Source organism: Leptidea sinapis, chromosome 29 (genome assembly GCF_905404315.1).
Source record: "Leptidea sinapis chromosome 29, ilLepSina1.1, whole genome shotgun sequence".
NCBI classification, from domain to species: domain Eukaryota; kingdom Metazoa; phylum Arthropoda; class Insecta; order Lepidoptera; family Pieridae; genus Leptidea; species Leptidea sinapis.
In genome coordinates, this window is record NC_066293.1 from 9,754,897 (window position 1) to 9,769,793 (window position 14,897).

The window sequence follows — 14,897 nt, forward strand, 5'->3', positions numbered from 1 at the left end:
AAACGTCATTGATAATTATGCATAAATTTTGACCTTGTTTAACAAAAGAGAATAATTTTAACACTGTATACACAATTGGAGGAAGCCATTGTCTGGCGAGGCAATAAATTATTTTTCTAAAAGAAAATATTTTTTTTTTCAAAATTGTATCCTTGAAAATTATTTTTGACGTCAATTAAATCAATAACTCTTCGGAGACATATTGCACTGAAAGAAAAGAAATTGCTCGAGAAAATTGATAATGAAATTGTGTTCAATGACCTTATAAATGCATAACTTTAATATGTTTGAAATAGCCTTGTTGTAACAAGTTTCTATAATAATTATTAAACTTAAAGAACGTAGAACTAGGGATTTATTTCAAAACTAAAATTGGCTGAGTCTATGCCAAGTCATAGATTAGACACGTAGATATGTCATTGGGATAAATAAATAACGCGGTAATAGTTCATCAATGATTTATTACGTAGAAAATGTTGTAACTTTCCATACGTTAAGCGGGTTTGATAGCCGCACATTTTTGCAATTATTTCTACTTCTGTTTGTTTGTCATTTTATTTCAATATTTTCAATGAAGTTAATAATTTAATTGCAAACCACCTTTATGTATCCTTAGCACCATCTGATGCACCATCGTTGAGATACAACTCATGTGTTACAAAGTATGAATGATTAATAATTCTCAATATTTATTAAAGATGCTTCTAAGTAAGAAAGAAATAAGAAATTATAATTGGCATCATTACTTTATACCTACAAAAATCGTATCATTCCCATGCCACCGTGTTGTATTTATAAGATTTGTACTTCCTGAAACATCTGATTGTCATTATTCTAAAAAAAACCCTTTGAATTACTTCTACTTTGCTCGCTGTATAATTTAAAATACTCCGTGTGGTACCGCCCTGTATTCAAGCTAATAGCGTATTAATCTGTTATATAGATAAGTGTATGTATAAAAAAAGTGAATTTAATAACAAACAAAGGCCTTATTAACTAGACAATTTGTCAATAAGTTATCCTTGCCAATAAGTGGTCAATTTTGAAATTCAGTATAAAACAAAATTATTTAATGTTACATCTATGTTTAAATATTTTTATTCTATGACAAGTCCTTGAATACACTTGGCTATAAAGGGGAGCGTGCACTCAAAAACCTTTATATTATTTTAAATTATAGAAAGGAATTTTCTGTAACTCAGTTATCAGACATATACGTAAATATTCTTTGTACCAAAATAGTTTATACAGAAGCATATTTTTAAATCTATTTGAATATTTACATAATAACATAAGTCAGAGGTTGACTGGGGCAGCATGATGGGTGCTCACGTTTGCCATTGTGATACATTACGACACATCGTATTGTCAATTTAAGGGCCCAGTCCACAAATAATCAGCGACTGCGAGTATTCCTTCGAGCTGGAATCATCTTCTATGATTGGTAGCTTGATCTTGGCTCATGATAAGGAATAAGTGTGGGGCTCGGTACTGATATAACGTCGTATAATTATAGCGAAAGGCAGCGAAACAAAGCTATCAACTGAAAGAGAAAATTTGTAGCGAGACGAGTTAGAATAATAGGATATCTTATAGACCTGAAGTGCAGATAATGCACTTGGCATCTGGTGTATCATCTGCTTCTTCTGTCACTGAATCCTATTAAGAATCCAACCCCATAGCAGCCTGTAGACCGGGTAGTCATGACAGCGCAAGACGATTCACAGTAACGTTGCCAGCTTTAGAAGTACACAATATGCCATATTAGAGATAGTTGACTGAAGTGACCTTCTTTTCAATAGTTTCCATGTCAATTTTACCAAAATAATATTAAATCAACAATAGAAATGTAATGATGAATCAACAATATATATATATATCTTCATGTGCGTTGACCTTTACGACTGCTAATAATAATAAGAACATACCTTGCGCTAGCTCCCTGACTGCTAGGGCTTGGCAAACGTCGATAAACATGTCGATGATTGATGATTATTTTATTTTATTTATTGACAATGCCATATGAAGATATGTGCGTCTTATTTTTACACAGATTTAATTACCAAAAAAGAGCGGAATGTAGAATAGGTGAGAAATCCCAAATATGCAGTTTATTGGTACCAGAAAAACACAAATTTATTACATTAAATATTTCCAAAAATGTGGCTTAGATTATGAACAGACTACTTATTTATGAAAGTTTCAATTTAGGAATCAATCAATTAGGACAACTGGTGGCGGAAAGTTATGTACTTTGGTAATTATAAAATAAAGGAATTTATGTACCTATACTATATACTTACGAGTAAGTAATACGTCATCTGAAGATATACTGTAATATTGTCTCAGTATTTAACGATAAAGAATATACTAGAACCTTTTTGTTTTGTTTGACAGGAGTGAACAGCAAATGAAATTACAAATGAAAAATAAATATTATAAAAAACACATATGAATATCTTATCGTATCATAATGAAATATAACTTAATCGTTTCGTAAATAATAATAAATAACTATTAAAATAATTCCATTTCTTCAGATATGCAAATCAACGGAAATTAGTATCATTTTTTTAAATAATTGAGACTACTTACCTGCAAAAGCTAAATAGCTTTTTTGATATTTTTAATATTCACCATTATACATTACTAAGTGAAACAATCTTGATGCATAGATAGATTTTTAGTATGATCAAAAATATATTATAATGTATTTTGACTAACAATTTTAATGAATGAATAATGATGGTGGGACTGATATCATGAACCACTAAAGCCAGAAGTGATCTCCTCTCTCTTTTACCTACGTTGAACCATAAAAGAGTGTGTATCTTTTTCTTTCGTATGTTGGCCCTCAAAATTATTCTGACCATTTTTATAAAATTTCCAATGCGGCAAATTGTAAATAAAGCACAACCTTTCTGTATACACAGCAGTATTTCTAGATGCTTATCTAATCGATATCGACATATTAATATTTAAAACTAAGTAGCAGCCCTATTGACCGTATCCATTTAGTTTGACAAGCATTCGGTTTCATATATCCGTTGTTTGAATGTGTGCGTGGACTGTATGTGTGTCGTTTCAGGGTTGTCAAAACAATTCGCTGCTTTTATTTTAAGTATTGATACTTGAAATAATTTAACTTTTATGTTTTATTTACATACGCCTCAAACTAGACTGATAAATAAACTGATACATTGATAAGTATATTATTATTATCAGTAATTGATTAGTATATTACTAAATAAACATCAACATCAGATTTCAAACATAAAATATCATCCAAGTTGTGGATTTCATGGATTCATGAATATACAATCTCCAAATTATAGAATTGTTTTATAAGGCTTGGCACGGATTTCGCCCAAACTCATCTGTGTTGCTATCTAGTAATAATAACACCTTCTCACAAAGTGGTTTCGTATTAGCTGAAATTTCTAGTTTATTTCAAAGACGAGCAGAAAATGTCTATGAAAATGTCTTTGACGTAGCATTGAGCCTCCAACCTACACCTTTATCTGAATAGCTTGCAGTCTCAGCTTGTTGAACGATGAAGTATTGAATTAGGAAAATGATACTAACCAGCTATAATTTATTAACGCTGACAGCTTTTATAAAAAAGACTTCAATAAGCAATTTGTGTCCTTTTTAATTTTTAATAAATTGTTTTTTTTTTTTTTTTGCTCTTCTTATGTATAGTACAAAGCAATATGTGTCACTCGAGAAAGTCTAATTCTTTTACTTGTGTATTTCATGGAGCTTAGATTATGTCTCAAGGTGACGGGCGCAACTGTAGTGCCGCCCAGAATTGTCACTGCATTGTAATGAGCAAGGCGTATCAAGCCTATAATACTTATAATAAGCAATTACTTATTTCTCATGTTAGATAAGGTCAAAATCAAATATTTAAATACATATTAGTATATAATAAAATAACAGTGAAGTGAGATCTTTTACATGGGCGAGGAATCCAAACTAGTATATATTCGGGTCATCTGATGGTAAGTGATACCCACAATCTCTTGGAACACCAGGTGATTCACAAGACCGATGCTGATTTTACATATTATGAATTCGAAAACCAATCAAAATGGCGGGCGAACCACGAACTGCGAGTGAGAGCAAACAGATATTATACGAATATATTAGCTATTGGGCCACTGACGCATTATAGAGGTTGGTCGTAGCATGTTACTTATAAAATATGAATGATTATATAACGACGCGCCAGCCCTAGCTTTATCAACGTGAGCATGTTTGTGTTAACGCACGTAAACTTGATAATATAGGCAACATTTTTTTCTATGCTTCGTCAGTATTGATGCGAAATGGAACCATTTTAAACGAATTAAGGGTCCGAATACACTTGCGATTTAATTATGTTATTATAACATTATGCGATTTCATTGCAACTCTAAATTGTCTTTAGTTTTTGGAAATTTTACCACAATTTTCTGCACACTGGTATAGTAATGTTAAACTATACATTTACTTATAAAATAGTAAGCGTATGTCTGTATATTAAATATTTTTCAAAATAACTTATTATATTTTCATATTGTAAGTACCCACTTAGGTAAGTTCCAGGGCAAAACAAAATAATATAGAATTTTGTTTACTTGTTTGTGGACGCTAATCCCAATAATAGCTAAATGGATAAGAATGCTGTTTTCACGGATGTTTTGTGGCTGGCTGCTGGTAGCATTGAGTGCTTAGACACTATTAACAAACATTTATACCCACCAAACAAACATATTTTCCTTACAATTATTTAAATAATGGGGTTAAAACTCGATATCCTTATAATTTTAATATAATATTATGTAGTAAGTAATCACACTGAAACAATCTAATAGGTGATGCGTTCTAAAATCCTCTGTGTGCGTAATCCTAAATTTACAATAAGACAAGTTAATTAAGTATATCTTATAGCGGAAAATCTATAATTTCATAGCATTATTCATTTCCGTCAATAGCTACAAACATAAGCTTATAAATGGTGTTACAATCAATATTTTATATACAATTATGGAAGTTATAACCTTTTAATAACACCTTCGAGAAATAGTATTAAATAGAGGTCGTTTATAGAGTTTTCAAATTTTTAATGCGACAGAAATCTATCTAACATGCTGGAATATTCTATTCAATTACTCCCTTTTGTGATAGGACTTTTTTCTCACTAGGAGCTTTTTAAATTTTCATCTAGTTCTTTTCATATTTTTGTGATTTTCCGGTAGATTTCGACAAACAGTAGTGATTTAAAACTCTACTTTGAGTAAAAATATTTAAACATGCATTTGATAAACTGCTTTTAAATACAGTTGTTAATTTTACCCGAAAATATATAGTGTTACTTTGTATTATTTTACCTAATTGTCCTGAACTGCCTCTGCCACTCAAATACCTCCTACTCAACAATATCCTATTATATGTTACCAAATATCAAAGCAAAGCAAGTGTTTATTTAACTTCATGTTCGATTGATACGAAATTTTGTATTGTGATTCGAAAGTATCGCACTCTTCTTGCATATTTGCCACTTTTATAAAAATAAAAAGTCAAGGCCTTCAATAACGATATTAATAGTATTTAATTACAAATTACATAGTAAATGCTGTATATTGTTGCCGTTTTTTTTTATTGCCTCGCAGAAGATGTGAAGCGTAGAGTTTTCTCTTTCTCAATAAATCCTGTCCAAGGCCTGTCTGTAGATGTCAATCTACAGAACGTACTTACATTGCGCAGACCTTACTAACGGAAAACTTAGCTAAGTGTAAACTTACGGCCATTTTCAATAACTTATCTATCCCTAGTTTAACTTACTAGAGGTAAGATAAATCTATCCTTTTACGCTTACTTACATTTCAATAACCTATCGACATAATGCATTGGACTATAACTATACTGGACATAACTATGGATAGTTCTTGTCATTAAACGGTGACAGCAATGTATCCGTAACTAGAGATACGTTATTGAAAACCGCCGTTCTTAAATTCTTTTATTTTGATTTATGGCCATTTGACAGCTAAAATTATTCTGAGCTTAAGATAAGACAGCGTAATGCAAAAGTCAAGTTCGCGTTTTATCACACTCAGCTGAGTTTTACGTAAGTAAAGTCTGAGCGAAGTCTGAGCACGCTCTAAAGATCTCCGCCATAGTCTTGGGCGGCTTAAATTCCTAACTTTAGAGACCAATACGACACCCACGACGTAATACAGTTTTATATTCCTTGTTAATATACTTGGACTGAGCGGCCCCAAGTAAGTACAACATCTTGTGATCGTGTGTTAATATCACATCCACGAACAAATCTTCGAATATCAAATCTATAATACACACGTTAACTTCTGTAAATGTAATAAATATTGGAAATTACATTATTATTAAATAAATATGCTTTTATAACTCAGAAATCTACTTTTTAAATACCATATTCGTGCATAATTTAAACCATTCCTCAGCAGATACTAAACCAATGTAACAGCTGCGTCACTTCCTCAACCACATAATATATTAAAAACAATTAAGTTATCGTTTACAATTACCCATGCACAAAGACGATGTTTTTTTTAAATTATGACTTATCTATGTTGCCATGTTTCACAAATAGAACCGACCCTAATTCACTTTGTGTGTGTGTGTTTATCGCGCAAGAAGCGATACCGTAGGGTTGTCCCATTCCAAGCTTATTAAATATTATTTTAATTTATAAGAGAGCTATACTCGTACTCTATAGGTCGTACTATTCATCAGCTTGACAGTCACTCAAATAATTAATAATTATTATGACTGTTCTCTCATTAAATTTATGAAAATATAAAAAACGTTCACAAAAATCTTTACATTATGCTCTAAATATTTATTTTATTAGTTATTGATTTTTACGCCTCTGGAAATAAGGAATTGCTTATAATAATTCCAATAGCCTTCATAAGATACAAAATAGCTTTAAGGTTATATATTATTTTTATAATAAATAGTAGGTAATATTTTATAATAATAAACGCTGTTTGTGGTGTCGCTACTTATCTGTTAATAAATTAAATTTTTTATTATTAATATTTTTAAATAATTTAATGAACGCTCCGCACCATTTGTTTCCGAAGTGGTTATAATTAAAAAAATCATATTAATCTAAGACGTCAATATATTCGAAAAGAATCAATTTTGAAAAAATATAAACCTTTTATAAATCTTTGTTCCATTATTAAATAACAAGAGGATTTTTTCGTTGATAATTTAATCTCTGAAAACAGTTTCAATCCGTTAAAAAGTATTCAATAACGCGTTAGTTTATAGTTATATATATATCCAATTTGCCAGATGACTGTATTAGGTCCGTATTGCTGAAGACCTCGAAATCCGATACGTAATCCGTGATCAAATTTATTTTATCACTGTCTTAATAACTTTGAATGAGAGAGACAAAAAACATTATCACGGAGTTTGTAAATAAACGAATTATTTGTAAAGCGAGGCTTTTATGCGACGAAGATTTAAGTTATATAAATATGTATTTCAGATTATAAGGTATTTATGTCAAAGGCCTTGTAGCCTGAATTAAATGATTTATTATTATTATTAAAACAGCGGTGAACAGGAAGTAACGTATGATAATGTAAGAGGCTTATATGACATCCTATGTTATAAATAAAAAATAGGAAACGCAGAAAATCAAAATATTTCAATTTTTTTTGAGTTCAGATTCATTTTGTTGGTAACAGCCCTAAGCTCAGTTTGCATTCCGTATAACACGCAAGCTATAATCAAGTACAAACGAGAAATTATAAGATGGACATTCTCATGTTTTTTTAATTTTTAGTATTGGCAAAGAATATTTATAATACTAGTACGGAAGTTTCACTCTGCAAAATTAATTAAAGAAATAGGGACTCTTGCGATCATACAATAAGGTGTAATTCAGATCGCACAGCGCTACTTACCTACATTTTTATTCACCTAGAAGTTGCCTCCCTTTCTATCGCGTGACTCTTACCTTTTCTGACGACTTTAGGGTTGACTTCTAGCTATAATCTAACATACATATTTATATAATTGAAATCTACGTCAAGTTTTCGCGGCGCGGGTTCGGTAACTTCCGGCGGTCGGCGACGTCCGCGATACTTGCGAAACACGACCCCCTAAGGCCACAACTTCACGTCAGCCAGGAAGGTCGATATATATTCTATCGGGACGCGAACAACAAAAGAGTTAAGGTCTACCGCGTGACGCTTCATCATAATTTCGACCCACAACCGGAATCTTGTCTTTTCCACCAAGTACTGAACCAGCCTTGGTAGTGTAGTAAAAGCGAGAGCGACATCCCAAGTCAATTTCCTAATATGCAAATACTAGGGCTAAGCAGGCTATCAACTGTAAAGTAGATCCTGTAGATGAAGCCACAACCTGAAAGTTGAACAAAGCATACAAGATTGTATGACGATACATCACTGAAACGGTTAGCTCAGTTGGAAAAGCACGCGTGGAACGTGAAAGATCGTGGGTTCGAGTCCCGCATTGTTCATAACATTTTCTTTTTCAAATTTTATTTGAATTTGATAGATATAAACTAAATTTTGTGAAAAAATATATTCATTTAAACATTTTGAAGTTGTTGCTAATTCGAACATAAAAATAATTAAGTACATTTAACATTACACACCATTTGAAAGCGATTTCAGTAATTATTTCTCTGTATCGTTTTCAATATGGATCCACTTGCGTTCCGCATCAATTTTCAGTCACCTGGAAGTATTATTAACTATTTTGAGAATCTCGTCTGGGTTTTGTCCCATACTCTAATTTATCCGGTATTTAATAAAACTACCCAAATATTAATTATTATCAAAAAAGTCTTTACGAGAAACGAAATCTAAACTCTAGACTTTTATCAAAATGGCAGTCTTTTTGTCATGACTTTCCCAATTACTAAATGGTTACCCTAATCGCAAGACCAAACTGGAAAAGTGTGGCTCAAGACAAACAGTAATGGAATTAAAACTAAAATAAAAGTAATACAGTGGTATTTGTCATGGAATATCCATACTAGTCTTTCTCAACTCACACAAAACCCTGTTCCTAAATTATGTAACACACACAAGCGAAGCGCACACAGATGCAATAGTTTTTAATTTTAAAATGTTCCTGAAGATTTGATTTAACAAAACATTGCTACACTTTTCACGTGGTTTTGTTTGCTTATTTTAAATGTGTTTCGTTTTAAGAAAATTATTATGTAGGTAGCTTTTTAATCATTCTTCATTAAGCTAGTACTTACCTATGTACTTATTGGGAATAGGATTCTTCGTAATAATACCTAATATATTATTATAGCGGTAGGACAATATGATTCGTAGTAATTATGTATTTTATTAATTCAATATACCGTTGGTATTACATTAGGTTTAACTTCAGCATTTTTTAATAGAGACCAAAACGTATAATAAGTAATTCACAAGGCACAACTATGAAAGTAGTGTCGTATTCGTGCGTTTTATTTAGTAAACCGTGAAGCAATAAGTGGATACCTCTGGCTTATATTTCCTGAAAAAAAAAAGATTTTTAATTATGATTAAAGGAACGTTTGTTGTGAACTTTCAAATCTACATATAACATATAAGAGCTCTTTGTGAAAAAACTTAGCGTAGGTGATACATGATCACACAAAACAAGTGGTCACTTTATTCGATCCTTCATATCTTAATATAAAAAAAATACTAGATTAGTATAACGTCATGAAATTGCAATCAAAACTTTAGTAAAAATCATTATTGTACGGAACTGCGTGGACGAATTTCTACGTCGTTATTCAGCCAAACACACACATGCATTTCTGTTATCTGTGTGTACACGTGACAAGTTTTATATACATATATGTTATTACTCATGCTGCGGTCAAAGCGAGAATTCCGTACCAACTTAAAACAGCTGGGTTGTTATGTAACAATTTAATAAAGGATTTTAGTAACAGTTTAATAACTTTGATTTGAATATCAAAATTTCACCAGTGGGAGGATTCTTCGCACAAACTGGCGGCTAGGCTTTACCACAGTGGTACCGTTTTGAATAGTGCCATTGCTAGTCAATTTACTTGGCTAATGAGACTTGATATCTTATATCATCTCAAAGTGACAAATGTAATAACGATGCTGCACAGAATTTTGGATTTTCAATCAGGATTAGTGTGGCCCCCTGGCCTATCAGGCCAGTGCGCATTAGTTATCACAGAATAAGTTTATCAAGTCGAGTGGTATTTTTTCTAATACAGACCTCTGTCGTTCGTTGATTCGGATTTTTTCTTATTTGAATGGGTATTTTAACTATCAGATTTGGCCGATTATGTATTAAAAAGAAACAGATGTGTTTATGGAAACTATCTGTCTATTAGCAACTTAAGGACACTTCAAATTATATATTTAATTGCTATTTTTAACAATTAAGTAAGTATTTGTATACAAAAAGTATCATTTGGTTCGATGGAACTGATGAAGAAAACCAAAAAATAGGCCAACAGAACTTAATTGATAACTTTCTACATGATTCTTCCTCATTTCGCTAAATGATGATTTTTGTTTACAAATGTTTGATTTAATTTTGTTTGTAAATAAGCATACGGGAAAGTGGCTTTCTTGGTGGAAAATAAAAGCCAGCTTCCTATAGACATTCCCAATACAAGAGTTCAAAATTGGTGTTGCCGTTCTTTCATATCGGAATATGCTGTAAGCTAACGTCCCTGATTCTAATTGGTTTGGAAATACTGCAACCAGCAGTTGATTTGACATAGTTGCTGTGTGTTGAGACAAAACGCGTGGTTGTGGAATGCCAGTCGTCATATATGCGGTGACTAACACTACACTAAAGAACGAAACCAAGCCGCTCTTCATCAGCTGCCCCATCAAAATAATGATAAATTGGCATTGCATGTAAAATCAATGGTCTTATAACTTTGATAATTTATACGTCTATATAGAGCCTCTTGCTGTTAGGCAACGCATAATATCAAGCCAGGTTTATTACTTTGGTGGGCATTACAGCTTCGTCTTACACTTGTGATATACATGTAACTTTGTTTGTTGTTGAAAATAGAGGTTAATTGTTCGTTGCAATTTTTTTCTAGGTATTCATAGCTGTCACTTATCTAAACGTATAAATTATCTAAAGCTTATAATTTTGAGTCATTTACAGGCTAGTTTTATTTTAAACATATGACAGTTTTCTTGCTGCCTATTTTTAAAATTATAACTGCAACATTCACATTATACTTATACAGAATTGACTTTGCTATGGTCAAGGCTTACATGACGATTTTCCATTTTGTAATAACTGCATACTGAAATTAATTTCCGCTAATAAAGCTGTAGCAATTTCTAACAATTTCATTTGTTAAGTTCATTTTATGATTGTAATATTTTAGTTGTGCTTAGAAATTATTAATTAAATTTAGCGCTAATTCTTTGGGATCTACTCTTTGGGTACTCTGTGAACTGCCTTCTTCGCTTTGCGTAGAGACGTCACTATGGAGGTGGAGGACCTTCGCACGACATTCCACAAACTTATCTTATGAATAAGCTTCCTTCTGCGGTGTGTCCAGTACATTTTTTTTTATATTGACATTCTTTTACCCAAATTATCTTGCTCCAAACTAGGCATAGCCTGTATGGCTGCAAGACAACGATATACAAATAAACATCATTGACTTGGACACATACATTCATATTCATCATATAAATGTTTGCACCTACCCGGATTCGAACCCTGGACCTCTAGGTCAGTAGGCAGGGATTATATACGTCGTTATATAAAATGAATTTCACATAGTATTTTTTTCTTTGATTAACGCGAGTGTTACACATTTAAATAAAACACTTTTAAATTTACTTTGTGTAACTCTGTTTTCACTCAACATTTCATCTGCAGTCCCCCTGAAAACAAGATCTGGAAAAGTATTGAAACGTCGGGTTAACTAAAATAAGAAATGTAACTTTTACGCAAAAATCTAATGTAAGAAAGAACAGTTACAATTACACGCGTTTTAATCCTTTAAAAGTGTTTTATTTATAAGATGAGTTTAACAACTTTCTAAAAAAGCGCGTACACCTGTATTATTGGTCGGCAATGCTCCTGTGATTCCTCTGGTGTTGCAGCAGTTTGTGGGCGGCGGTGATCACTTAACAGTACTTGCCTGTACGTTTGCTCCTCTTTAAGAAATAAAAGCCTTATCTTCGATGACATAAATTGTCTCGCCTAGTATCAGAATACTCGAAATTTTAAGCGATTGCTATTTTCGCGGTCATCAGGAAACAAAATGTGCTATCAAAAATCAGTAGAAACATGTTATAATTCTTCAACTATACGGCCCACAAAATTCCGTACTCATGAAAGGTTCGTATTGTGATTTTGTGTCATAGATCATATGTAGGTAATACAGTATATTTTATGTATTATAATATGTTGCTCTAGCACTCATGAAACTGAATGGGAAGGCAATTTACGTGAAGGTCGGACTATTATTATTATTTCAAAGTCAAAATCAAATAAACTTGATCCAAATAAGCATCAACTAAGCGCTTTTGAATCGTCATTACAAATATTTAATTTAAATAACTGAATTTACCATAATATCTTAGGAAAAAGTAGAGCAAGACTCAACGGCCACTATGTTAAATCAAATCGAAATAGAGTATTTTACAATGACTAAAATATAAGAAACAAATTAGCTAGTAAGGTGCATCCAATATATGAATAATTTCAAAGTTAAAAAGCATTTTAAATAAGAAATATTTCAAACAATTTTTTTTTAATCTGCTTTAAAGTAATAATAATAATTAAAGCGCCATGTAATCCCTTCCATATTAAGAACACCTTGATAAACTCAACGTTGCCATATCGCAAGAACTCGTTGAAATAAACACGATATCAATGTGTTATGAGATTTACATTTTTAATATCTTCAGATTCTTTTTATTTAGCCATTAATGTTCAGAGCAGTTCCCTATATATACATTAATAGGTATACTCTTTGGTTTGGTTAGAGGTCTACTAAATACCTACACCAACACATTTTTTTTTCTAACCGCCTTGGACACAAGTCCTTTAAGCCAAATACACATATTTGAAATGTTTAGGTTGTTTTTTCTTTAAATAACATTTTAATTCAATTTTATTGATATTGTTATATATTTTTAGTGCAGAAAGTTTTACGTTGATAGGCGAAATTAAATTTGTATATTCTTCTGTTTTTCTTTGAGGGCTGGCCACCATGTGGCGCAAGAGTACTTTCATTTCCTAATGTAATTTTCAACAAAGAAGATGTAAATACTACGTAATAAGAGGCGGGACTACCTAAGTCAAATATTGAAATTTAGTTTAGTATGAAACGTGCAGTCATTTGATATAAGTATGAAATAGTAGTAATTAGTTACAGGATTGCGTTTGGCGACAGAAGTATAATCCGGCTAAGTTTGAAAGCGAATACTTACTTAAAACGTACTGGATTAGAACTATCTCCGTTTTTTTACAAAATTATAGCCGTCATCTGTCAATCTATCAGTACATATTTCTTACAATCGAGTGAATCGCTATTTTCTTAGAGTTTCGCTAGACTGTTTTAAAGTTATTTTCAAAACCTTACATGAGAGCTATTAAAACTCATAAGCGTGCTTAGCCGCAGTGTGTATACGTCATAAGACAGAAATAATCTCCTATATATATATATTATAAATAAGATATCAAGTTCGTAAATCATCTATGTATTGATAGCGAGTACATATACGCTATCGATTTCTCTATCTTTAGGTTGCTTCCCACGCAGTTATGAGAAATGGATGAAGATATATGAGAAAATACGAAATAAAATTAAGTATATGTTTGAGTGACTAGTGATGGGAAATTAGAATTAAATATCAGCTAATGTCCTTATCGATAACCGAAGTTTTATTTGAGTAATTTAATTATTCATTTAGGAAAACTAATAATTTGCAGCATGATAAACACATTTATTGATTACATTGAACACAATATATCATTATTTGTTTGGTTTCTTGAATGCCGGAATGCTTTCCAACGTAAATTAAGTATGATTTATATTTTTTGTTACCACTTTGGAAAATATCATCTGAATACTTATCTTCCGGATAACATGCTATAACATAGAAGAGGACAATCAACCTAATAAACAAAAATGATACTACTCTCTAATGAGAGCACACTATTCAGTGTTATCCTTAGTCTTGGGTCACTGTTTGAAACGGGTTCTAAATTTTTCGGCTTCTAAATTTTTCATGCCTGCTTCGAAGATTATAACGGTGTAATTTGTGACATGTTACATACTTCGGCCTTGTTTTTATATGACGTGATTTGTATATATAACATATTATAGATTTTCATTGATAATAATGAATGTATATCACATCATAATTGATTGCACTAGAATTATACCAGTTTTGTTTTCATGTTCTTTTGCGCGTATTTTATTTGGTAATATTATTATTCAAACAAAACAAATCTTACAATTTCAAGTTAACGTTGAAAACGTTTGCTGTCTACTAGTATAACTTTGTTTTTATTCGAATTACGATCTAGCGGTTATCTGTCACAGATCACCACGAGGATGCTATGGTTGAATATAAGTTGCAGGACATGGATTTCAATCGAAAGTAGGGAGAATAGCCGGACTTTTTTGGTTACAAATTGCACGAAATAGAGACACCAAGGAGGAGACCACCCACTTATTTTCCACCCACGGTTTCTGTAGAATAGTTTTAAAATTACCTGATAATAACTAAACAAATATTTTTTTGTTAACTATCACTTAGAAAATGAATTAAAACTATTGCTATCATTTTTAATTAAAATTACTGATTCACAAATACTGTTTAAAGTTAAGTTAA

General features: G+C 31.6%; 1 protein-coding gene across 1 annotated transcript in view; it reads left to right on the forward strand.

The window, feature by feature from the left end:
- Positions 1-4,093: 4,093 nt before the first annotated feature.
- The window catches only part of LOC126973568 (uncharacterized), a 39,029-nt gene continuing 28,225 nt past the window's right edge, over positions 4,094-14,897 (forward strand). The window contains exon 1 of the mRNA XM_050820898.1: positions 4,094-4,118. Coding sequence (XP_050676855.1) covers positions 4,094-4,118 — 25 coding nt within the window. The remainder of the gene's footprint in view (positions 4,119-14,897) is intronic.